The 27,566-nt window shown below is 44.1% G+C and overlaps 1 protein-coding gene across 3 annotated transcripts in view; it reads right to left on the bottom strand.

Moving 5' to 3' along the window:
- Window positions 1-27,507, bottom strand: part of DMRT1 (doublesex and mab-3 related transcription factor 1) — a 61,636-nt gene extending 34,129 nt beyond the window's left edge. For 2 of the 3 annotated variants that reach the window (XM_040539929.1, XM_040539928.1), the window contains exons 1-3: window positions 27,120-27,507; window positions 24,071-24,254; window positions 5,116-5,399 (exon numbers count right to left, since the gene is read on the bottom strand). In XM_040539929.1, the coding sequence (XP_040395863.1) occupies window positions 5,116-5,399; window positions 24,071-24,254; window positions 27,120-27,422 (771 nt within the window). In that variant the 5' untranslated portion in view covers window positions 27,423-27,507. The remainder of the gene's footprint in view (window positions 1-5,115; window positions 5,400-24,070; window positions 24,255-27,119) is intronic. The other variant, XM_040539927.1, reaches the window with a different exon arrangement.
- Window positions 27,508-27,566: the final 59 nt, after the last annotated feature.

The raw sequence follows: 27,566 nt of genomic DNA, 5'->3' as shown, positions 1-27,566 counted from the left end.
GCTCACACTTGCTATTACTATAGGCATTGCACAGCTTTTGTTTTAGCAAAGGAGCAGAAAATCAAAAACCTTAACCAGAGCAGTTACAGCACCACCAACTACAAAAGCAGACTCACTATTGCTGGAAGACCAGTTAAGAAAACATGTCTACGTGAAAAATAAACCCAATCAGTACAGGCAGTCCAGCAAAAATACCAGTGTTCACAAAGCTACGTGTTTTCTCTAGAGAGAAACTGCACATGTAAGTTTGCAAGCAAACCTCTTCAAGGTCTAAGCAAGGCTCCTCTTTGTGGATTGTGCTTCGAGACTCTCTGAAACCCTTTACTGTACTTGATAGTGAAACTCATTCATCTTTCTCCATTAAGCATCACATTTCTAAGATCTTCCTTTGCTGGCAGCCTTCTGTGTGCAGAATCAATGTTTAACCATATGCAGCAGCTGAGAGCTCATTCTCCTTACAACAAAACCTCTTCAGGGCCATGAAGGGTTTTACAGTCTCAGCATCACTGCACCCACGGCCATCAAGTATTATCTAGTCTAGCTCTCACTGTAAAACTTTTTATGATTATTTGTGCAATGTTATGCTGCCATAATACCATGCGAATCCCATGATTCGTAACTCTTCCAGCAATAACAACCTTCCTTGCAGATCAGTCTCTAAGAAAAATCTTGTACGTTACATTACACTGACCTTGAACTACACTCCATGCTACTGAGCAGGAGACATGGGTTCTGGGTTTAGGCCATTCAGAAGCTGGGCAGATGTTGCTGCTGCAGGCAGGAAGTACTGCCTCTATGCCCCCTGCACAGACTTCTCACCAGAACAACACTCTGAGATCTCAAAAGGTTTGCCCAGGGTAAGTTCAAACCTCAGGTGAAATTAACCAGTAAAATCACATGGATGTGAATGGAACCACATGATACATCCCACAAAGTGAGAATAAACACCCAGTACTTTGAGCCTGCTGGTAAAAGGAAAACAATCTTTTTTTTCCCCCTAATCACATCTTTGGTATCCCACTAATTTGAGCAGTGCTTAACTACAAGTTATTTACAGATTCTGCAAGAAAAGAATAAAATGAATGGAAAATACATAATTGCATTTATTTCTTTAAGGGGTGTCCTCAAGAACAAGTATAGTTGCATGTATAAAACACATGGGATACTCAGATTATAAGCCAATGGTAAACGTCAAAAGTTAGGTAGATGTCAAGAAACAGACAGTCTCACAGTGAACCAAAGGACCCTATAGGTCAGGACTTCTTACACATACAGTTTAGCTTCAAATTAGAGTATAAGATAACAGAACTGAAAGGACACCACCTTCACTCCTAGGTTCATCATATTGTAACATATTTTCATTGGTACCTTCCTCAAACACTGTGCACTATCTATACATATAACACATATAATTTACTTTCCTTTTTTTTTCCAAGAAAATAAAATCACAGAAGTTTCTATTTGTTGGAGGAATTGTGAAACACAGGACTAACCCTGCAAGAACTTTCACAACACAAATGCTGCAAACCTTCATTTGTATTATGACAATGTCCTCAGTCATCAGCTCCACAGTAGGCTCTTCCTACTGTAATATCCTGCAAAAGCGTCTGAAGAAGTAACTTTCAATCTGAAATACTTCGTTATGATGTGCCAAGTTACCCCAAAGAACCAAAATTAAACTTAAAAAAGCACTGGCACCTTGCTTCATTACCACACACAAAATCCTATTCACACCTTGCCTTGACTAATTTTCACCCTGGTCTGGTGACCAAATTCAGCAACTACAGAGAATGCTACCAGCTAATCTAACTAAAAAGGTGGGGAAGCCAATCAGTGCACTGAGAGAAGAAAGCTCTTGTGGTCCAACACAGTGGGAGGAAGGGAGGGAGCTCTTTTCCCCCTACAGTTGTACTCATTTTGAGAAGGGGACATGAAACAACACTAAATGGACAGGGACGTAACATCAAATGCAGTCTGCTGCAAAGCCATGATCTTAGAATTCTTTAGGGCTTTGGGGCAATTGACTGAAGGATCTGGTACACAGGTAGCTTTCCTCCATCCTTCCAGTAGCAGGGATCAATATTGAAGGGAACAGGCAGACCAATTGATTAGGGACGGAGGATCTGATCAGAGCTGGCAACTGTTTAAGGATATTTTCCTTGGAGCGCAAGAGCTCTGTATTCCCACCTGTAATAAATCAAGCAGGGAAGGTATGGTTGAATAAGGATCTGCTGGTCAAACTTAGGCTAAAGAAGGAAATGCACAAACAGTGGAAACAGGGCCATGTGCCCTGGAAAGAGTACAGAAATGATGGTTGGGCTGCAGAGTCCCTCCCACTCTAACTGATGAGCAAGTTCAGGACCTCCTGACGCAACTTAACTACAAGTCTACAGAGCCCGATGCCATGCATCCCAGGGTCCTGAGGGAACTGGCTGATGCAGTCGCCAAGCCCCTCTCCATCATATTTGAAAAATCACGGCAGTCAGGTGAAGTCCTGATGACTAGAAAAAGGGAAACATCACTCCCATTTTTAAAAAGGGTAGAAAGGAAGACCCGGGGAATTACAGATCGATGAGCCTCACCTCTGTGCCTGGGAAGATCATGGAACAGATCCTCCTGGAGGCAATGTCAAGGCTCATGCAGGACAAGGAGGTGATCCAGAACAGCCAGCATGGCTTCACCAAGGGTACATTGTGCCTGGTGGCACAATCTGGTGGCCTTCTGTGATGTAATGACTGCATCAGTCGACAAGGCAAGACTGACTGATGTCATCTACTTGGACTTCTGTAAGGCCTTTGACACAGTCCCACACAACATCCTAATCTCTACTGGAAAGATACGGATTTGAAGGCGGACCACCTGGGGAATAAGGAATTGGTTTGATGGCCGCACCTAGAGAGTAGTGGTCAATGGCTCTATGTCCAGGTGGAGACCGGTGACAAGCGTAGTCCCTCAGAGGTCTGTCTTGGGACTGGTGCTTTTCAGTATCTTCATCGATTTCACAGACAATGTGATTGAGTGCACCCTCAGCAAGTTTGCAGATGACACCAAGCTGAGTGGTGCAGTGGATACCAAAGAAGGAGGAAATGCCATTCAAAGGGACCTGGACAGGCTGGAGAAGTGGGCCCATGTGAACCTAATGAGGTTCAACAATTCCAAGTGCAAGGTGCTGCACCTGGGTCAGGGCAATCCCAGACCAGAGTACAGACTGGGAGAAGAACTCATTGACAGCAGCCCTGAAGAGGACTTGGGGGTTCTGGTGGACAAAAGGCTTGACATGCGCCAGCAGTGTGCGCTTGCAGCCCAGAAGGCCAACTGCATCCTGGGCTGCATCAACAGGGGAGTGGCCAGCAGGTGGAGGGAGGGGATTGTGCCCCTCTGCTCTGCCCTTGTGAGGCCCCACCTGGAGTGCTGCATCCAGGGCTGGGGCCCTCAGCACACGAAACATGTTAGAATGAAACCTGTTAGAATGCATCCAGAGAAGGGCTACAAAGATGATCAGAGGGCTGGAGCACCTCTCCTACGAAGAAAGGCTGAGAGAGCTGGGGGTATTCAGCCTGGAGAAGAGAAGGCTCCAGGGAGAACCTCACTGTGACCTTTCAATACTCAGAGGTCTTATAAAAAAAAATGGAGAAGGACTCCGCTTGGGGAGATAATGATAGGACAAAGGGGAATGGTCTTAAACTAAAAGAGGATAGATTTAGGCTAGATATTAGGAGGAAATTCTTCACTCAGAGAGTGGTGAGGCACTGGAACTGGTAGCCCAGAGAAGCTGTGGATGCCCCATCCCTGGAGGTGTTCAAGGCCAGGCTGGATGGGGCCTTGGCCAACCTGATCTAGTGGGTGGCAACCCTGTCTATGGCAGAGGGGTTGGAGTTAGGTGATCTTTAAGGTCCCTTCCAACTTGAGCCATTCTGTGATTCTATGATTCATGTGTGGCCCCAGCAGCTGTTGCCCCAGGAGACCCCACCTTTTCAGAAGGACCTTTTCATGAAAAAAGGTGTCTAATGCTGGGAAAGACTCACTTACGGTGATGTGGACTGGCAGAGTAATTGCAATTGCCATGGTCTCAGCTCCAGCTTCTCAGTATCAGAAGCTGAAATGCTCTTTGAAAGTTGCTCCCTGTGCCAGAATCTCCAGAGCAACTCTGTCAGCAAAGGGAAACACCAACTATTCCCTTCAGAAAGGAGGCTTTGGTGGACATTTCATCTTTCTTTGTTGAGTGATTTCACAGCAGAGCCTTTGGAGATGGCATCTTGCCCTCTTCTGATGCCCTACAGGAGAGGTCTGTCCTCGTGTTCCCTCAGACAAGAAACACAGACATATACAGCCTCAAAGGATACAACTTCCGAGTTTAATTTCAGACAGAAAAGGCACAATTGCAGCCCAAGGCCAAACACAGCACTCAGGGTCACTGGAAAAAACAATCCCCTGCTTTGATAGGTCTCCTCTTTCCTCCAGTCTTCTACTGGTAGTGAGTTGGAGGGCATGATTATCCTAGTCCTAGAGTAAGATGCCTCACTTGGACTTACACCTTAACTGACACAATACCAAGAACGGGAATAAAAAGCTCTGCTGCTAACCTGTCAGACACAGCCTATGACTTTAACTACCCAAGCTGAAATCCCAAACGCAGAAGAGGACACTACCAGAATACACCCTTAGCAACACCCTACACCACACTCAAATGACTGCCACCAACCCCTGCAGAATAACATGATCTCTTGGGCCTAATGGAATGGGTCACTTCACTGCTTTGGATGTGAAAGCTGAAATACGTTAAAAAAACAGGTTCCTGAAGAGCAAAGCCTCTCAGAAATAATGCTTGAAGCTCCCAGGATGTTATGCTGGGTAATTCTGGAAAACAGCTCATAATCTATTATGATGTAAATCAGAACATGAAGTCAAGTGGGTGCCCTTCACCTGTGTTGGTGGTGGCCTACCTATACCTACACCATTGTTTTCATTGTGCTACATCAAAACCACCCATTTTGGCAGAGTTTGCTAAAAAGGGTCCTAATACCATCCTGTACTCTGGTTCTGGTTTTGCACAGGCCTAAGAAACAGCTCATCATCCACCTCACTCCGCCACTTAACGCCTCTGTAACATCATACCTGCCATTGTTTTCCTGACTGGCTTGGCATGTATGTTGCTGGGAGGCTTCGAAGGCTGTTTTTCATGGCCGGCCCTACAATTGCACCCCCTGTCTCACTTGAGGAAGGCTCACCAGCCACTGCCATTTGGTACTGGGAGTAGTTGTATAGGTTGTTATAGTAAGGATACAGGGATGGCTGGTAAAAACTGGTGTAGTAGGTGGAGTCCACAACCAAATCAGACGTGCTCTCCAAGTGCCCTCTGCTGGAGATGGAAGGGATGTCCTGAATGAGCATCCGTCCCTCTGGAAAAGAAAAACACAAGCAATTATGAAACAGGAAGCTCCATAAAGAGCATTACCTTTCACCTTCTGGTAGGCTACTGCTTCTCCTGAAGGCCAGACAGACGGTAATAAATAGTATGAGGTGGGAGCTGAAAAACTGCTGCATGTTTGGTGGAAGATCAGGAGGTCTGATGTTCACTCAAAGTTTGAGAATACCTATACGTACAACAGACTGCAAAAGAAGAGACAAAACCCACCAAAGGTTAAGACAGTGTGCTGAGTCCTTAAGCAACATAAGCTGGTCTGATGATGATTTATATTAGCTAAGGACGCAATCTGTTATTATTTTTAAATTATAACTGTGTGCCATACCTCTTAATCCCTTGGAAATAGAAAGGCTCTAACTACAGAATGACAATGCTTTCTTCACTGCCCTTTCTGCTTGGCATCCTATGGGCAAGAGGATGCTTTCTAAGCATGCCTCTGGAACAGGCAAACAGCCACAATGCCAAGAGAAACTTCAGTAGGGAACACAGTGCAATCAGCCAAGGTGCCCCAGCAGCCCACATGCTCACTCTGAGCAGGGAGGCCCTCAGTTCTTGCCCATACCCAAATTTAGCTATTGTTTACCTACAGAATCACAGAGCAGAACAAGCTCTTACACCGCTGGCAAAAGAGGAGGAGGAGGGCATTATTCATGACTTGTCGCCTGCACTCTTGAGAGCCTGTGGGCTGAAAGCCACCCAGTTGCATACCCACAGCCTTCCTCAGCAGAGGTCTACCTCAACCACCACTCCCTAAGGCAGGGGAGTTTCTCAGAGGACATCTGAAGTCCTGTTTTCCTTACTCCAGTATCAACTGGTGCCCAGGGATACTTCCAAAGATGAAAAAGAAAGGTGCTCCTTGGTATTGTTTTGCAGCCAAGCTCTGACACGCTCCATCAGTTACCTAGCCAAGCCAGATACAGCAAACAGCTGCTGCAACCTTCTTCACCATGTCTAACCACATCCTGAATATACATTTACATGAATCACACAGAATCATCTAGGTTGGAAGAGACCTCCAAGATCACCTAGTCCAACCTCCGTCCTAACACTAACAAAACCTCCACTAAACCATATCACTAAGCTCTACATCTAAACGTCTTTTAAAGACCTCCAGGGATGGTGACTCAACCACTTCCCTGGGCAGCCCATTCCAATGCCTAACAACCCTTTCCGTAAAGAAGTTCTTCCTAATATCCAACCTAAACCTCCCCTGGCACAACTTTAGCCCGCTCCCCCTCATCCTGTCACCAGGCACGTGGGAGAATAGACCAACCCCTACCTCGCTACAGCCTCCTTTAAGGTACCTGTAGAGAGCAATAAGGTCACCCCTGAGCCTCCTCTTCTCCAGACTGAACAATCCCAGCTCCATCAGCCGCTCCTCGTAAGACTTGTTCTCCAGACCCCACACCAGCTTCGTTGCCCTTCTCTGGACTCGCCCGAGCACCTCGATGTCCTTCTTGTAGCGAGGCGCCCAAAACTGAACACAGTACTTGAGGTGCGGCCTCACCAAAGCCGAGTACAGGGGGACAATCACTTCCCTAGCCCTGCTGGCCACACTGTTTACATATTAAACAAGGGAATGACTGTAAAGCCCACTACTCATGTAGCTTGGGTCCTACCTCACATCCCTGTAATCCTGCACTGCACTACTCTTTATGGTTTCTGCACCATAATGATCCCTTCTGCAAGCTGCTGCTTTGTCGCTTAAAGCATGCTGATGAGTTCTCAAGGTCTATCAGTATGGAGATAAAGCAGCACAGACAACAGGTACCTATAAAATAACATCCCTAACAGAGATGTCAGGCAGGTACCGCCTGCTTCATTTTGTTCCTTTCTCTGTATCTCCATACCTTAGCTACTTACCTGTTAGAAGAGTATGGTGGCATTTTTACCAGCCTCTCACAGCCAGGGAAATACTTTCCACGGTACAACGTATTAAGCTGCACGCTAGAGCCAACAATCAGTTTTATCAATTATTGCCACTTACAATGCAGTTTTGTTTCACTTCTTCAGCTGCAATCATGAATAGTATCATCCCCTGTCACTAACTTACACAGTGCCCCTGTCCCTATTCTGCTGCTGCTGACATTTTGCTGACATCAATGAGCTACAAGTTTATTAGCAAACAGGGCCTCCTGCATCTGTTTTTTCTGCCACTCAGCTCTAAGTGAGCAAGAACCCAGCCAGCTGACTATTTTAGAGTCTCTCGTATTTACAAACAGAATAGAGGAGTGTGCAGACTGGCAACATCTGCCAAAAAGTAGGAGAAAGCAAACATATGTCGCAACTCACATTTTCTTCCTGAACTTAGGACTGAATTTAGCTTTGACGCCATGCTTTGTGACACGTTTCTGCCTTTTTTTTTTCTGTAGCAACTGTAGCATTTTCCTGTGCTTCACCTGGGAGGAGGCAGTCATTTCATACAAGACACAGCATTTATGCCATCCAGATAAGAGGCCAGACAGGTCAAAGCACCCCAGAGATTACTCTACAGTCCCACCAGTCTTGAACCAGGTTGCCAAAATTCGCAGTTCTTCAATGACTCTGGCATGCACAGGGCCGAGAGTCATGCTGCAATCCAGCCCTGCGCTCTTATACGTTCAGCCTGGCTGAGTCTTGTCACCATCTACTACTAGTGCATACATTTTACATACACTACGTGTGTAGAACACATGCAACTGCAAAATACATGGAGGGGAAAGAGCTTTACTACTAATGGATAGTAACTCCCCTGCAAGCCTTGACTTTTTCTGAGCAATACAGGCTCAGAAAGAAAAGCCAGTCAAACCAGCCAGTCTCTGCATGGGGTACCGTCAGAAAAGTGCTACCTGCCGAGAGGAGCAGAATTAATAGCCAAAGAGCACTGTCCTTGGAGTAAAGCAAGGCACTCAGAGACCTGCCCCTAGAAGATTTCATCTTAAATGTAATCCAGCAGTTTTTTGCTATATTCGTGCTGCTTATACCCAGCCAAAGTCTGCAAGCTAGCTGATGGGCAAGCACACTATTTCTGGGCTACACCATCCTTAAACACAACTACAGTCGCATAATAGGGCAGATCAACTTAAAACAATGGCTGCAACTACAGTTCTGTGGCTTGGGGTTCCTTCGGTGGGTCTTTGGTGTGTATGGTAATTTCTGGCAGTATGGTGAACCTTCCCACAGGCCTCACCTCCGACTGCTCACAGAGCAAGGTATCCTACTAAAGGGAGGCTGTTAGTCTTTGGCTGTATTTTCTGCCTGCAAGGAGAGGATACCAAGGTCAAGAAGGCAGCTTTCAGTTGTGTTTTTTTTTTTTTTTCCAAATGTAATTCAACACAGCTGAATAGCTCTGCTGGCAAGGAGAGGGTCCTCCCCTGCTTCAGAGCCTGCCGCATTACAACACCTGCACGAGGGGCAGCCCTGAGGTTCATTGCTCTAAGGGGAGCAATTTTGGACAGGAATTAAGCTCTCAACAAGGCAACTGCTGCTATGCCGCCAGACTCCCACTCTTGCCCCTCCACCTGCCCTTTTAAAACAACAGGGCTCTGCAGGGCCTGCGCAGGTCTTGACTGCCTTTACCAGCCTCATGAAACAGCTGGGAAAGGCTCTGGGGCAACAACAGCGTGTATAACCTTGCCCCAAACTTCTGAGGCACAAATTTCTGAAGGAGCAGAAATTGAAGAGTAAAACAAATACGGGATTGTTAAAATCCTCACTTAGTTTTTGTGACATTGAGTCTACAACGCAGGGCCATCCAAGGCCTTCCTTCTGCAAGCAGTGCTCTGGCAATGAGACAACAGTATCGCTTCATGCAGCTGTGCCTTTCCAAGCTCTTTTCTACTAATTCCTGTGGACAACTGATGCTACTTTTTTTGCACTATGTACACAGTGTGAAATACGACCCACTCTTTCATAGAAGATCGATATGATGCATGATAAATATTGTTATTGATCTTGTAGTGTTGTAGGCGACTCTCCAGCTCTATGGCATATTAATAGTAGTTAACCAGTAATTCATTTCAGGACGGCTGGGATTTTCTTTTAAGGAAGGTGAGTTCTCGGGGTCAGTTACACATAAGGGTCTTATATATTCAATAACCTCTGAGAGGCTCCTGCCTTCACTTAGCAGAGCAAGGTGAAAAACAGTGGTCCAGTCCTCAGCTAATGTAAGCCAGTCTCAGACCATTTACTTCAAAAAAGCTATGGCAATTTACACAAATTGCAGATATGCATGGCAAAATGAGCACAGAAGCCTATATATAGATCATTCTTTTCCTTTTTACTTTTTGGGAAGAGAGAGAAGAGGTGACGGAGTTTACAGGAATTTCTATCATCTCTATCGCAAAGATGTAAATGTGTTTTTAAACATACAAGCCAAGAAATGCAAACACTGAAGTTGTCTGTTCCATTCACTCATCCTGAACATAAGCATGGAGTATTTTCTACTCCTGCCAGTACTGTTAAGGGCTAGTTATACATCTTGTTATACACTGACGTAAGTAATTTAAACATGTTTGGGCAAGTCACTGATGCTAAGGTCAAATGTAAAGCAAGTCCATACTACTTAACTTTCATCACCTCTAAAACAGGGTGGGCAGCATCACGTTGCCTATTGGGAATGGTTACTGGACCACACTCCAGAATCCAGGGGATACAATTAATCAGCTTGGGGCAGACTCATGTCAGGAATCGTTTTAAAAATCAGGATAGCACATACAGTCCAATTTCAATGTCTGAGAGCATGCTGTAGCCTGGTTCAATTCACTGATGTGGCCATAATGGTTGATTAGTCTACATCTGATTGTATAATTCAGGAAAGGGCTTCTGTACACACGGTATGGCAATCAAGAGATTTTCACTGCCTGCATTTATTGACAAGAGTTCTTCTATACATGCATGGTCATTGTTCTTTTCATACATGTATGATGTTCATATGTATGTACATTCATATATGTATGGTGGTAGTTCTTATTTATCCACCTGCAAAGACTCTACACTTACACAGACATGCTGCTGAAAATGAAAAATAAATTTGACTACTCAAGTAACACATTTACTCAAGAAGGAAGGCACAGAGTGTTTCCAGTGAGCAGAGTTGCAGCTTTTGGTACTTTACATTTGCTGTAGTTTTCAATTCAAAATAATTGTTCTCACTGTGGCAGTGTTTGCATCTACCTGCAAGCCAGCCTCTGCTACAGGAGACAGCTATGGTGTTAAAACATTAAAAATTAATTCTTCAGCCAGAAAACACTTGCCTTCAGACCTCAAAAGAGTCTTGTATTTGTATCTGATAATTTTCCCTTCTGTAGTGCATAAAAGCATCCTTACAATCCTATTAACTAGCTTGGCAATATTAAGTGTTGCAATGCCTTAGTTCAATTCATAGCTGGCTTTGAGGTTGGACAGTAGCCTTGAATGAGGCCAGTGTGAAATCACTCCCCAACATAATAATCAGAAGCACTGGAACAATATGTTTCTCCCACCAGACAATCATGACAGAGCTATTTCAGATGTCAAAGAAAGCTGGCATCGTTACATACTTTCTCCAGAGACACTCTGCCTCCCCAGGAACAAAACCCACATACTCGTTCTACCTTTCAGAGGAGTATTTCTCTTCTCTTTCCATTAGAAGTTGCGGATTATCTCTGGTTCCAGTGTTGAACTTTTAGCTTGCTATAAAGTTAATGTGCTAGACAATGTTCATTCCAGGCAAGGCTGTGGGGCTGTGTATTTTCTGCCACCCCCAAAAAAGGCCATTATCTGTAATTACCCATTACCATGCATAATTATTTCTTCTATTCTGGTCTATGGCCCCCAGGACTTTATGCTGTTACAGCTCACTGCATTATCTTATCAAATTTGTTAAGGAAGCTTTTTTGACCTTTTGAGTACTTGTCACAGCACATACAAAAGCCAGCAGTAAATTGTCTAAGCATGTAACGTGTGATTTATTGTATGTACCTTGTATAATGATACCATACAAAATATTACACACTAACACCTTCCCTATTCCCCACTCCCTGCTGTAGCTACAAGGAGAAGAGGGGGAGGAAGGGGAACCTCTTTAGGAAGAAAGAGAAGGAACAAAATAGGAAGAGGCTAGACTCTCTCTGGGTGAATTTGAGGAGCACAACAGCAACAAACGGCTAAACCTGAATATCAGGCTCCCGGGAAGGTATCAGCTGCGCTGCTCTTCAGTGCCACCTTTTTTTCTCATTCCTCTCCCCAAAGCCCGATGCTACTGCTGAGGCTTCTGCTGAGCCCCATTCCTTCACACATAAGCCCACTTACTGCCAGTGCAGCAAGTGGAGGGGGATTTAAACAACCCCTATTCTTAATTCACCATTTCTGTCAATGCAGTATGAGGCCCTGAGCATTAGAGCCAAACCTGGTCCAAGACCAGATCTAAAGGCATTGTTCTTTGTGGATACTGGCGTGCGTTCATTAAGGACCAGGACTTTATCTCCACTACTTTCAGAGCTCCCAGCTAGGGACAAGATGCAGCCTTGCATCGCAGTATGCCTCTGATGACAGTCCCTGTGAATCAAGGCACTATGTCACTCTTCTTTGTAAGGACAATGTCCAACCCTCACAGAGAAACTTAGCTTTCACGAAAACAGGCAAGCTGACGCCCTTTGTCCCTCATCCTCTATCTCTGGCAATTGATTGTGTAGATTCTCAACCTACCTCCCTGTCTGAAAGGGATATTCATGAAATTATCAGTTAGTGAATTTTAGCAGAAATAATTTGGAGGTTTTTGAATTGTGTGATGAAAGAAACTTCCTAAATACAAGATAATCTGAAATACTTTTCTGGCATCACAATAAATAAAAGTAAACCATAACAGTCACGTCCGTACTTTGGCCTAAAACTGCACGGTATAAATTATTTTAGTACACAGCGTGCAGAATTGCGCCCTTCCTATCAAGGCTTCTCCCTAAAAGTATAGTGAAAAAGCAGGCACCGGGGACTTCAACATACCTGAACTCAGACCCTAAGAGACGGCTAGCTGAGCCTCCGTTCTGAGGATGAAAGTCTTCTTTGTGTTTCTCTGCAGTTTCCAGACCTTTGCTCGACCACTCCGAGCCAGTGCTCAAGCACCAGGAGGGTGGAAACTGTAAGAGTGGCACAAGGAAGACATGCACCGTTCAAGGTGGATAGAAGGACGAGAAGAGAGGGACTACGCCGTGGCAGGGATGCTTGCGCTGGTACTGCTGCCCTGGGGCCCAGTTCCTGAGTTGTACGGGGCTGCTCCACCCTTGCTCACCTTTGCAAAACCACCTCTGGAGTTATTCCATGTGTTGCAGTCAAAGTTTTCAGTAAAAGTCTGGCTTCTTCCTCCCTCCCTCAACTGCCAACAACACTATGACCCCATCTTGACCTCGAAAGCCAAACCAGCCCTTCTTTTTCCTTCTTTCTGGGTATCACCTACCCAAACAGACCTGGATGCCCAGCTGTGCTCTGAACTGCATCTACCACAGGGAGAGGTCAAAAAGTCTGTTATTGTCCATATCAGACGTGCGGGCTAAAAGCAGCTGTGTCTCCAGGCTCAAGAGAATAAATCACAGCCAAAAGAGCTTCTTGCCACACCAGTCTCTAGGTACCTCTCTGACCATACCCGGGAAACACAGCCACCCAGCAGAGATAATGTTGTTCTTCTTGACACTGAAATGCACATTAATAAATAAATAAATTTAATTACAAAATTGTGATGCAACAACTCTGACCCCTTCCCATGCTCCTGTCCCTCCCCTTGGAGATCCATGCAGAGGGACAGACCTTCCTGGTCCCTCCTCTCCCTCCTTATCACAGCACTTTTCCCCTGCCAGCCCCTGCCTCCCACCACCCCCGGACAAAACAAGCGGTGGCTGCCCGCCTCGGTGCAGGTCTGGTACCCGGCCGCGGGTTTGGTACGCCTTATCAGAGTCATGGGCATAATGGGAGCACTGTCTGCAGGCCCGGGCTTTATCCATGAAGACGTCAGCGGCTGAACGCTCCTGTTTCTCAAGGTTTGCTCAACTGCCAACACAATACTCATCTACACCCTGCAGGAATGGATATCACTTTTTTCCCCCTCCTAAGAGTAATTCTGGGAATCAACACTTGAGCAAATGCTGCCTGAGCCTCAGCTTTTCCAGTTCCACCTCTCCAGGGCTACACCAGTCCTAAATGGGATGGTGCCTCTCACCATGAATGGCATTAGCCAGGAAGAAGCACTATAGGATAAAAATTACAGCACATTTCAAGAAAATCTGGGAGCTTCTAGAACTAAGGTTACTTGTTATCTTCTTGCTCGCACCCTGACATGCCATCTTTTCACAACATGCTGCAGCCACGTAGTGCTTTTGTTGAGAAAGTCAAAACCCATCTAGTGAAAAGACAGAGAAAACTAAGTTGAGCTGATGTAGTGTAATCAAAGGCATAAACAGTTCAGAACAATCACAGTGGGGATTAATTAAACCTTAAACGAGAGGGTCACTAAAGGGCAAAGTAAGCAGCTGTCTCTCACTCTAGGGCATGTTTTCTGGTCTTTTAATCATGCCTGTGACTCCTCCCTGAGCCCTGCCAAGCTCAAGCACAGGTGTGCAAGTTCAGACCATTGCTATATATCCATCAATAGTTATAAAAAGAAACCTAGAGGCCACACAAACAAGATACCTCACTTGCCTCCTCTCCTAGACTCTAATTGTAACTAGCTCTTGAGTCTGGCATAGGCTGCCTATTTAATGACCAGCAAGGAGTCCCACTAGTCCCACAGCCACCTCACCAGCTTCAGGCACAGAAGAAACTAACCCTCCTTCCCATCACACGTCTGTCCTTGGACATCATTTCCCAGCAGGAACCACTGATATTCCACTCTCCTGCACTGGTGCTCTGTCTTCTGTGCTGCTTACCAGCTCTCCCTGCTCCGCCCCCCCGCCCTTTATTTTCTGTCAATTCAGTTTCTTAATCAAGATATCAGGGGATACAAAACCAAACGCTTTACAGAATTTGACTGCATTGGTATTTCACTTTGTCCAGCAATTCTGTAATAATAAAAGGTTACTAACTTGATGCACTCTTCTGCACACAAAGTTTTGTTAATTCACGTTCACTAAGCATCCTTTAATGTCTGAATTTCTCCCTCTCCCACAAATTTCAGTCCACTGTGGTCCATTCCATTGTTTTGCAAAAACTGACGTCAGTCTGATGGATTTGTAGCCACTTATCCTACCACACTCTTCTTAAAACTGGTATAATATCAGCTTACTTCTAGGCCTTAGGAACTTCCCCTGTGCTAAAAATCCATTGGAAATCTGTATTAATAGACCAGAGACATCCTCATCAAGTTTTCTTCTTTTTAAGAAAAAATTGCATGCAGGTTACCCAATCCTGATGACTTCACTTACTGCTGGGAATGAAAGCAGAATGTCACTATCTCTCCAAAGCAAAGACCACCATAAATTATTAAACATGTCTTCCTCTCTTCCACATGTAGAATTACTGTCCCATAATGGCTCAGATCACCTTTAATTCAGTGTATGTTCCTAACACACCTTTTAAACCTTCCGATTTTAAGATTCTTAGTGTGTTTTAGAATTCACATACAAAACATTTTTTTCAAAGGAAAATGTGATTTGAGAGGGGAAAAAGGGGGGGTGAGGGGGTGGGAAGGAGGGAATCCCAGCTATAAGACTGCAGCTTGGCATAGCAAATTTCCTGGTTATACACAAAAACCCAATCTAGCTTCAGCTAAAAGGAGCTGAAATACCACCGATTTCAGCAGAACTGGGGAAGGTACATTTTGTTCACGTTTAGTGTACACTTAATAAAAATGATCTGCTGCAAGCATTTAGCACGCAACTTAAAAATCCTCCTAATATGACTGAAGAAATAAAACCTACAGAAAATAATTTTTATTTCCACACTTAATGCAGGCTTCAGGCCCTCAGTAAGACGTCTGTAGCAGCAAATTACACTTCCAAAATCTTCTGCCACTGACTAGAGCAGAGCAGCTATCTTTTCAGGAGAGCTGGGGGACAATGCTTGCTCTTTCCTCATTTGCATTTTTGATCTTTTTAAGACAGCTATGGTGGCTGTACTCAAATCTTTGTTTGAAAAAAAGAAAGATTTTAATAAAGAATAAACATTCAAAATCTTTTAATCTTGTTTTGAATCTGTGAAGATGCAAGGACCCTTTTTAATGCTACTGAAACATCTACAAACAGCATATGTTTGTTCTTGTTAAACTGAGACAGCAGGACAATTTATAAATCTAGAAATATTAGCATGAATGACAGCTAACGAAGTCAGGACCAATAAAATTAGTGTTTCAGGAAATCATCAGCATGAAAAACAAGCACCATTTTTAATATTCAGAATAACCACTGGTGGTACGACTTCTGTGTGTGCATATATGTGTGCTATTGCTCCTCTTGAGATACAAATATTTAACTCACTGCATATCAGACAGGCAAGACATTACTTTAGTCCATAACAGGAGCAAAACTTAAACACGCCTTTAGAAAACAGAAGGGAATTAAAAGAGAGAGAAAATTAGGGAAGAAATCAGAATTCTAGACAGTCATTAAAAAAACAGCCCAGACACCTGCAGGTACAAAGAAGCAAATTGAGAGGAGGAGAAAGAAACTCAGTGTGGATTAAATGTAAAGGGATTTAAGTCATTAACAGGAGATCAAAGAGAACGTTAGAAGGGAGGGAAGGCTTTACAAGCATCTGAGATAGGAGACCTTGGAGGAAATATGACTGGGATAAAATCATTATGGCTTACACTAAAAATAATAAAGGGAGTAGGATGATGGTTGGAGTTAGCTAGAGTCTGTGCTTGATTATAAGCCATATGATGACAGAAACCCAAAAGGTTTCTAAAAAAGACCAACTAGAAAAAAAAAAGATTTTTTTTTTCACTCTGTATTCTGAGGTGTGGTAGAAAAGCTAATCTCCAGGAGTGGCAAAGAATCATGACAGACACCCATCAGGCCTAGCACAGTGAGCAAAAATCACATATGCACACATCACTCTTGCAGATGATCACTCCATGGATGCAATACCATTTATGCTCACAAAACCTGCTTCCATGCAAATGCAAATTGACCACTAAAGACTTTTGTTCTTGCACAGCCGACAAACCAAAACACACAGCAACTGAACTACAATGGCTTATATCAGTGGAGGTTATGAAACATTAGTACCAGTGCAGTACAGTATAGCACGGTACATCAGCCATAACTATAGGCATTCCTGTCAGCAAATGGCGGCCTAAGCTGTAAGCAATACAAGTGGTATGAAGAGAAACTAGAGAAAGGATATTAAAAAAATAAATAAATCAAAATAATTAGGCATACAATGTCATTGCAAAGGAAAAGAAGCTCTGTGCCTAAATAACTTTTTACAAGCTCTTCAAGAAAACAGAGCAAAGAACTGCAATAATAACATTTGCACTTAACCCACTGAATTATTCATAACTCTGTCTAAAACCAGCAGGTACTAAAACGTAGGCGAAAGTTTACCAAAGTTCAGGGAAAAAAAAAATATAACTACAAGAAAAAGTATTTCTACAAAAGCAATCTTCAAAACTGCCTTTTTGTTCCCAAGTCATTAAATGACACATCTACTAAAAATGGAATATGAACCAGAAACGTGAACATGGAAGCAAGTTTATAAATAAAGCAAAAGAAAGCAGTCTTCAAGGTAGAAGAAAGCATGTAAAAAAAAAAAAAAGAAAAAGAAAGGAATCACGCCAATGCTCAGTTAAGGAAGCATGCAGCATGCCTTCACTCCCCACTTATATCTTTTCTCAAAACAGAAAGAAAGCCCCACACATTCAGATAAGTCATAATAACTGTTTCAAGGACACAGAAAGGAACAAGAGGTTAGCTGCAGATAGCATAATAGTGTGCCCACGGATAGAAAATTCTTGGTACATCTACTGCTCCTGCTTCAATCCTTATCTCGGTGTGCATTATGGCAAATGGAAAGCACAAGCCGGCACAGATAACTCTCTAAATGTGAACGCACATATGCAAATATCAGCATGATGGAGGGAGAACCTCCAAGGCACAAAGAACAATAAGGGATTCCAACCAACCTCTGGCCTTCATCAGGATGAGAAACCCTGAGCACCCGAGGTCCTCGGCCAATTTGCACGGTTGCTACCGAAATCAATTCAGCACGCAGAAGCTGCTGCCACGAGCTGAGGGTCTACAGAGCTCTAGCGCACAGAAGTACACCTGGAAACCTGAACTGTGCGTGAGAATAGCCAGACAGAAAAATGTTGCATGCTCAGAAAGCCCTAGGATGAAAAATTTTGAAAAATGAAAAAAAAGAAAAAAAAATCTACCCACGATTCTTTGGGGAAAAAACAAACAAACAATCAAACAAACAAACAAAACAACTCTTCTGGAATGAGAAAGGGGGATAGAAGTGTCTTTTGAGCTGCCTGCAGGTTTTCACCTCTGCTGTCACAGGAGCTTTGGTGCCAAGCAATCCTTCCCTCCCAAAGCAAGCAGGTAGCTCACAGTTGGTCCTGAGCCTGCCCTGCTCCCCCCACACTGCAGGAAGCTTTCCCCAGACTCTGCCTCTGGTGGACACAGCCCTGGGCAAGCCCGTGATACCTGCCTGCACAAAAAAAAAAAAAAAAAAAAATCCGATGTTCTCAGAATCTTTTTATGCTGCTCTTTACCTTTACAATTCCACAGCAATTCAAACATGATCAAAAAAGCCTGAAAGGAAAAATAAAACATCCTCATCTGCAGACTCAACTCTGAAAATCACCACTAGTTCCACCTCTTTCACAAATACAGCAGAAACTCAGTACTTCGCCAGTCTGTGCCTTGTTTAATAAGCATGCATGGCATAGCTCAGAAAAACACAGGCACACACAGAAGAAGCTGTAAAGACAATGAAAGAATATTGCTTGAAAAGGGAAACTGCAAGCTTAGCAAGCTGCAGGTTCCAGGGCTGGAGAATTAACTGGAAACATCTAATCAGGGATGCAGAACCCTGTAACATTATGATTTATTTAACACAGTCAAACAATGGCCATAAGCAATGAATCACACAGGAGATGACAAAGCTGCAGGAGATTTCCGTCATCTAGTTTAACCTGCGCATTGATCAGAGTTTACCTCCATATTAATCACTTGAGAACGCAGGCTAACACACTCTTAAACACCTCTTGTGATTATGCTTCACTTACCCCCTTGTCCTTATGCAGGTCACTCTGTTGCTAATTGCACTTCTAGTTAGGAGAAAAAGTGTCTACTGTCTAATTTAATTTTGTCTTTTTTAGTTTCAAGCCGTTGCTCCTTGTTATGCTGTCTCAAGCACTGTAAATAATCCCTCCCCCTCCTCCATATTATTACCTCTCAAATATTTATAGACTGTTATATCCACCCTTAGTCTCCTTTTCTACAAGCCATACATCATTTCTGTCACCCTTCCCTCTATCCTTTCAGATTTATCTATGTCCTTTTATAATGAGATGCTCAAAACTCTTTTGCAGTGTTATCCCAAGTACAGCTACACCAAAGCAGTGGAGAGAGGCAGACCTATTTCTACCCTAAACCGTGGAAATACTGTTCAAAGAGAAACACTGACTGAATATTTACTTGGTCCAGTTTGACAGAGATTCATGCCACTGGGAAAACCACCTTACAGGCAGAAAACGATCTCCAGCAGCTGCTTCCCAACAAGAAGTCCAACTTGTGCTGCAGAAATAACACAAATGCTAAACAGCTAAGAACGTTCATAAATTCTTCCAGGAGTCCCATGCAAACATGATTCTTCTTCTCTCATCTTAAGTGTAACATATTGGAGAAAAGCAGACCGCTATGGATGGAAAGATGTTATTCACAAGTAAAGGATGCAAAACTTTTTTTTTTATTTATTTTATTTGTACATTAGAATCACATAATCACTTAGGCTGGAAAAGACCTTCAAGATCATCAAGTTCCAACCATGAGGAACAAGGGTAAAATATACCAGTTGTTAACAGTCTAGTAGAGACACATCGTGTTCAACTATGCTCTTTTATGTGAACAGAGATTCATTGCCTGTGGGACGAGGTAGGTAAAATCACCAAGACGGGGCTTCTTGGCCCTTAGGAAGGATAGAGAGTTGGCAGGACCAGAAAGCAGACAGCAACTGAAACTGCTGAAGTACTGGTAGCAGGCACAGCAGGAGAAAATGATCATTTGAAAGTAATAAGGAGGCAATGACAACGAGAAAGAGCAGGATGATGGAGTGCTGACCACTGCAGACCCACCAAAACCTCTGAGGATGTGCAGCCACCATCTTAGCCCTGACTAAATTAACAACTTTCTGTTGCAATCTGATATAGATTTAGTCATTGAGTGTTTTCGGATCAAAACAGTCAGGATTTCATTCCCAGGCTTTCAAATGCCGATCAGTATTGATGACATGACAAATTTCAATACATAGACTTAATGTCATTATGAAAAAGTAGGCATTTCGTAGATTCACAGAATTATTTAGATTGGAAAGGTCCTCTGGAGGCCAGCTCACTCAAACTCTGCTCAAAGCAGAGCCACCTTCACAGCTAGATTGTGCTGCTCAGGCACCATCCACCTGAGTTTCGAGTCTCTCCAAGGATGGAGACTCTTCAGCCTCTCTGGGCACCCTGTTCCACTGCTCAAGCACTCTTCATGGTGAAATGTTCATGGCACCTTCCTAATGTTGTCCTTCAGTTGCCTAGAAGAGACTTTTTGACAAAACTGAAAGTCTGACTGCATGTAGCACCATACTGTAAAGACATAAAAGGATTTTCTTTCAAAAAGAAAACTTCTCACTTTTTTTTTTTTTTTAAATCAGACCATCGTATCTTCCAACTGTAATAGCTCATTTTTTTACCTCATTACTTACGCAGCACAACAAGCCCTTGGCAGCAATGTTTTAAGTGCAACAACACAGAAAAGGTCAATCCAAAACAGAACAGCCATTTAGGCATAAATATACTGGAAAGGTAACAAAAAAGCAAATGAAGAGAAAATAAGGCAAACTAGTGTTTTCAAAGGCATCTGGGGCACTTCATTCCTCATTCATTCGGCCTGGCGTTACTACTGCCTCTCTACAGTCCTTTTTTATTAGCAGGTAAAACTCTCTCTGTCATCCAAAGAGTTTCAAAGTGAAGGGAGAACCTACTTAGAGAAAGGTAAGAACACTATTTTGTTTCCATAATGCATAATAAGTGTAACAAAGGGAAATAACACCTGTAAGCTTCTTACTCACAAATGCTGACAATGATATGTTTAACTTGCCAGCCAATGATACTATGAAGGCACATAAACAATGCCTTTATTAATGCTTCTGGCAAATCCAACAGCAAACAGACCTCGCAGAACACAGAAGGAGCTGGTATGTAGGAGCACACAGTAATTCTATGTTGGATGCTTATAAAATGGGCCAACATGAGTATAACCAGAACGAATTTGCACTTTCCAGAACTTTCCATGACCTATCTTGCAGCCATCCCACCCTGCCTGAAAAAGGCCAAGCATCTGTGACCAAACAAAATAGAGGAAAGCTGAAACGGTGTGTGTCTCCTTCCTTTGGTGTGAACAGCTCTCACTCACAGTTCTTTTATGACCATGCCTTATATTTTTTTTCAGTGATCTCTAAATACTAAAATTGCAAAGATACCAAACTGACATGGAACTGAGAAGGGTCCAGGCTGGAAAACATTGCACTGATACATCTCAAAGGCACACTTTAAGTACCTCCCCACAGCCTTTTCCTGAGGTTGTACATACTAGTTAATCCAACAAAATGTACCTGCCCTACAGAAGGAAGGACAATTGCTTTAGATGCCCTATCATCATGACTTTTCACTGCCATGTATAATCAAATGGTCACTGCTTTCAAACAACGTACTTTTTTTTTAAGGGAAAATACATAGAAACTACAAAATTTGTTTGCAGAAGTTCAGCTAATGCCCTGTGAGCACAGTCCGCTCCCTTCCAACTACCCTACAGGCCCCCAGATCGCTTTTCTTTTTCTCGGGGAACATATGCTCCCACCAAAGCAAATATGGTTTCCAAGCCCGGGAAGGTAAATGCATAAACCCCTACACTTTGACCGTGATAATTCATTCTTTCCCTCTTCAAAAATAGCATGTCACAAAGGGATCTGAAAAACAGTCTCTGTACTCTGCAGGTGCCGTAATATTTCTGATTTGCTGATAAAATAGATACAGTGTGGAAAGACTCTCTCCCTGGCACTGTGTCTGATTTGTGTGACTCCTTCACACATTACTCCTCGAGCAGCAAACAATGCCCTGCGTCACGGACTTCAAAAGAAAAACGACTTCTGTGAAGCCAAAAACTTACCCAAGGAGGAGAATTACCACTGTCAAAATGATCTCTTGCACAGTCTAACATGTGTTGGACAGGGAACGTGGCTCTCTAGGAGCCCTTGGTTTCTCCAGGGCTCACGGCGAGCTGCTGACTTCTGCTGCAATTAAGAGTTTGACTCTCTCTGCCTGCATTAATTATTCTGTAAATGCTCACAAAGTCTGCACCTCAGCCTACCAAACTGAGACACTGTGACAACTGCTCCAAGTATGAGTATGAGACCTGCTGTGACTGAGTCACTTCCCATTTTCTTTGTGTCACACACAGTCCTCTAAATCCTAATAACCCACATTGTCCTTCTTCTCATTTTACTTGCAGTGCAAGGTATCTGTAAAACCACAAAACAGCAATGAAAGAATCCTTCAAGTACCTGGTCCTGAAACAGCCTGATACTTAAAAGCTTCATGACACATCATGCCTTGCAGCTTCTTATCTACTTTCAGAAGACCTCTATCTGCTACAGAAAACAAGAGCCAGAATATACACACAGATATTTTATACATCTCTGTGACTGTTAGGAAGAAAATTCACACTGAGATTCAAGTGGAAATCCTCACCATAAAAATTGAATTTTCAAATCCAAAAGTCTGCATTCTGACACCTGATAAAGCTGCTCTAAAGGTCTAGTTGAACACACAGCAGCTTCTGTCATCAGGCAGCCTCAGAGCCTGCATGCATGTTCACTGGTGGCATTAAATTCATATGCATGAATAGTTACACAGAATTCAGGTGAAACTACCAAAATTAGTTGGGCCAGAACTTTACATACTGCTGATGCTTAAAGGCTAAGCACAATTTTCAGTTTCTGCTTGGGTGCCTAGAAATGAACCTGGAATCAAATCTTCTCTCTGGAGATGAAGCTGTGTATTTTAAACGTTGTCACCTACACACAGTTATTCAGTAAAATGGTTGAGAAACAATGTATTTGAATTGCTAACAAAAATCTACACTAAAAAAACAATGGCTGCAAAACATTTACAATTACTTCAACTAAAAGAAAAAAGTGAACTCAAATGATTTTAAAGTTAGCGATTTTCATGTTTTCAAGTGTTTATACAAGCATGTGATTGTCTAAAACTTGTTTAATTAATAGTTTTCATTAAAGTATCATAATTCAATTTAATAAAAAATATTAAAGTAGAGCTTATAAAGTAAATAACTACGGACATTTAGAAAACATTAAGATCAAAGCTTATGCAAATTCTGTTGACAGTAAGACAATTTCAGTTTTTGGCCTTTCTGTACAAGCAAGGGTTTTCTTATTCTGAGTTACACGGCATCTCTATACATTACTGAATATACTACTTTAATCTTTAGTCAGTTTTTTCCATCACTATAGATAAAGCACGCAGTAACCCAAATACGAAAGCAGTGACTGTGTTGATTCAAAGGTGACAGTAACATGATTGCAATAATGAAAACAAAAAAACAAAAAGCTATTTATTGTTTTATCAACAAAGCTTCCCAAAGAAATTCCTCTCTATTGGCCTGAAACTGCCTGTCTGCAACAGATGCAACAAATCCATCTGACAAGGCTTTAAATGGCCTCCAAGACAGAGTTGCGTGACAGACACACCTATATGCTGTCCTTTTATTAGTTAATGCAAGGCACTGTCCACTTTACAAGCATTTTTTTAAGCCAGATGTGTATTTACCTGTGTTACTGGCATCAGTACAGATGATAAAAAATTAATTAAATTTCCTTTTCCTTTCATTTTTTTTTCTTCCTTTTCCTGTCTACACAACAGAAGTCAAAGATGTCATCTTCATTTTCGTATATATTTAACTGCTCTATCTATCAGGTATAAGCTCTGCACCCAGCCACACAGAACTGATGTACCACCACATCAAGACACATACAGGAAGCAACTCTCTGATGTCAGAGCTAATGCCATTACCTACACACCTAGCTTCAGTTTTGAAGAAGATAAAGAGCCAGTCAACAAGTAGATGCCAGGACCATGCCAGAAGCACAGAAGGAAAAATATTTGGGGAGAAAGGGGAAAAGCTCCCTGTAAATCACTACTTGAAGGTATACACCCCTGGAAATTCAACACAGTGCTAGTCTTATTCAAATTTATTTTGATTTTCAAGTAAAAATACCAAAATAATACATGAAAGATTGATGCTGGGTTCCTCCCTTTTACTAACCATACCAGCAGCACAATAGAGTTGTTGGAGAGGGGACTCCACAACACTGCCACTGTAGACAGGGGAAGAAGGTGAAACAGCAGGCAGGTATAAATAATGCCAGCTCCTGCCCCAAGCAGCGAGCTGATCTCTCCCAGCACTTTACCTGATGGCGTGCTAGTTGCTGTTGTTGCTGTACTCATGGAGTGTGTAGGGTTGCTGCTTTCCAACAAGAGACAAGAGCTCCCACCACCATTCTTCTTAATGAACTGCTCTGGGACACTGGGCAGGGGTACTGGGTGGCTGATTCCCAGTTCCTCTTCCTGAGCTTGCTGCCTTCTCAGTGCAACCTGGGAACAAGAAGACAGATGTAGGGCATATTCTCTGACTTGAGCACAATTTGTAATGGCAACAGGCAAGACTCAAACTCAAGGCTGTTTTTGTTCCTTGGTACTTTCTAAAGTGTTGACAGCATGATCCAGACAGTGAGTATAGGAAGATATAGAAGAGATCATAAACCTATTTAAAAGCAACCACTTTTCCATCCAAGCATATGTGAACAAACCCATGGAATGCCGGTGCCATCTTCTTCCAATGAGGTCACATTAAGGCTGACTGCATTCGTGCAATACAGTTGCTCTTGGGTGAAGGATATTGACAAAAGCATAGACCCACTCCTCTCTGCTGATAAACAGCTCCTGTGGATAAGAAATCACCTTTCAGGTTTGCTGTGTCTCTTCATCTTAATAAGATAACTCTTTATGAGTGCTGATACTTGCAATCTGTTGCTCTGTCCAAGCCTGCTGGGCTGCCTTGCTTGCTCTTGGTTGGAAATCAAGGGAATTTCAATACACGGTACAGTACACACAGAGAGCTTTCTGGCAGAGGCACACAGAAGGCAGGGAACCACCTTGCAAGCATTTCAGCAAGTGTCACACACATTGCATGTAGCTGGCCACGTCTGGTGCAGCAGCAACTCCCCACTCCTTCCCCAACATTGATGCTGCTCCAGAGCCTAGTATGCATTAGCAAAGCCCACAGACAATGCAAACTCTGGACATGGGCACAAACAAGCCACATGCAATGCTTACTGAAGATTCAGAGGGTAAAGCGCACCCCTTCTGCCTCACCTGAACAGGCAGGTTGGTTTTGCACAGCCATCCACCTATGCCAAGTCCTGAGACACGGCCAGGCAGCGCAGCTTTGTAGCTATCCACCATGCAGCTTGCCACATAGCAACTGCTTTGCATCTGCATCTGAACCATGGAAATCTGTACTAGATTGCAGACCGTGATCATGGGCCTCTTCTGCAGGAAATTCTCCTGGGTAATTCTCCGGGATTTGCCTCTGTTTCCTGGCCATGTTCAACAGCCACATGTTCCTAATACGGATGTGTAATACCATCAGAGAAATTAACGACAGCTCGTTAAATACATACGTTCAAGACAGAGTGTATAGATGTGCAAACTCTATGGGATTTAGTCCCTTTTTTTTGGTTTGACTTCACAAACCAATAGCCTTGACCTGCAAAATTCCACCAGCGCAAAGGGGCTTACTGCAGAAATTTATCAAAAGGGGGAAAGACAGACTTTCAATGTGCAGCTCCTACACAGATAAGGTTCAGTGAGGGAGGCTTTCAAAACCACTTTCAAATACTAGGCAGGGAAGAGAAAGCCCCCTCTGCAAGGGCCAGCTGGAAAGAGGAATTCATGGTGTGAAAGGAACTACTGGGCGGCAGAACTACCTGTACAGAAGGGGACAGCTTCACAGGGGAAAAAAAACCCTGCTTTGTTCTCTCTTCCCTGACGGGGTCCGAAAAGGGACCCACGTTTATTATTCCATGGTTCACACCTGGCAGAGAAAGCACATGTAACTTTGGCATAATCCACTATTTCTGGACTGCTATAGTATCAGCTGGGAGGAATTACTTAAACGAACCAAAACACCCCATGGATTCAAAGGAATTTTAATCTAACTGCATGGAATAATTAAATAAATTTATTTTTAAAAAACAGGGAAGGATTTCATGGAGGGCTACTAGGAGTTTTAGTCTGGCATTGGGACACTTATTTTATGTGGGATTGTGAAGTTCTGAGTACGCATTACCTGCAAAGCGGGTCCATGGGTCTGGCATCCCTGCCTTTAATTGTACCAGTAAGTCCTAGCACCTTCCAATTAATCTGTCTGAAGGGCTCTATTTTCGTGAACCAGGATGTGCAATCCCACTCACAGAGCTCAGGCACATTAGCCGTATCACTCCCTGGACTCCTCATTAATGAAGTTTTCAACATAAGGCTCACAGGGACTAATAGAGCCTTGTTAAACGTTATCAGACAGAGCTGTGACTTCAGAGGGAATCACTAATGAATACAGTCATCTCTGCGCAGAATTGGATGTACTTTGGTTTACCTCCAAACACCAATGATTTGCCATTTAGATTTAAGGTTAGAAGCTGTAGGCAGCCCTGCGTATACAGAGCCTCTCCATGAAGTATTAAGAAAGTTTTTAAATCGCTGTGTAGAAATATTTCGAAGAAATAGAAAGAAAAAATTGTTTTCTTGGAAATGAACTCATCAAGAGCCACCTAACATAAGGTCAAATGGATATACCGGATCTGAAACTAGGAGTGGAAAATACTGCCACTAGCTGCTAGTTGGATGGATAATTATTTACTTAAAAACAAGTTGTTTGACGGACAATATAAGTAACGTAGTGTTAACTAAAAGCCTGCCCCTCTGAACGTTTTAAAAGGGTGCAAGCGTGTTTAAGTTTTGGTGAGTTTTAGCTTTAAAATAAATACATATTCAGACGCGTGCAGAAGTCCGCTGCCAGCCACTTAACTCCTGCACCCGTTTCCATGCGAAAAAAAAAAAAAAAAAAAAAAGTTTAATGTATTTATTTTTTAAAGGGGTTACGTGACGGAGTCCAGCTTCGCCCCCTTATGCCCGCCCGGTCGGGGGGTCGGCAGGGCCAGCTGAGCCCCCCCGCCCGCCTGGGGGCCGCCCTGGACCCCCGGGTCGGAGGGGAGCGGGCTCCGTGCGGCCGGGCAGGGCTGTCCGGGACGGGCAGGGCTGGCTCTCCTCTGCCGGGAAAGGCTGCCTTTTCTCCGCCGGTCACTGCTCTCGTCCTCCGGTCACGGCTCTCCGCCGCCGGGCAGGGCTCCGCCGCGCCGCCCCGCCGCCCGCCCCGCGCCGCGCCCCGCGGCGTCGTCTCACCTGCGCTGCCATGACCCGCTGCCGCTCGGCGATCAGGCTGCACTTCTTGCACTGGCAGTCCCGCCACATGCAGAACCGCTTGTGCCCCTTCAGCGGCGACGAGTAGCCGTGGTTGCGGCAGCGGGCGCACTTGGGCAGCCGCGGCAGCTTCTTCCCCGCCGCGGAGGAGGCGGCGGAGGCGGCCGCGACCCCCGGTGCCGGGGCGGCCGCCATTTGGGCCGCCGCCTTGGCGAAGCCGCCCGCCTTGTCCGCGGGGCCGGGGGCCTGCGGGGGCTTGTCGAAGGCCGGGGAGTCATTGGGCATGGCGGCGGGGGTGAGCGCCCCGTCCCGTCCCGTGCCCTCGGTGCCGTCCCGTCCCGTCCCGTCCCGCCCCGCCACCCCTGGCGCTTTGGCGGGCGGCCGCTGCCCGGCCTCGCCCCTCCCGCCGCGGCCCCCTCCGCCCCCCCT

This window comes from Cygnus olor, chromosome Z, assembly GCF_009769625.2.
Source record: "Cygnus olor isolate bCygOlo1 chromosome Z, bCygOlo1.pri.v2, whole genome shotgun sequence".
Taxonomy (NCBI): Eukaryota; Metazoa; Chordata; class Aves; order Anseriformes; family Anatidae; genus Cygnus; species Cygnus olor.
The sequence above is the reverse complement of the archived record's forward strand: the minus strand, read 5'-3'. Positions and strand labels throughout refer to the sequence as shown.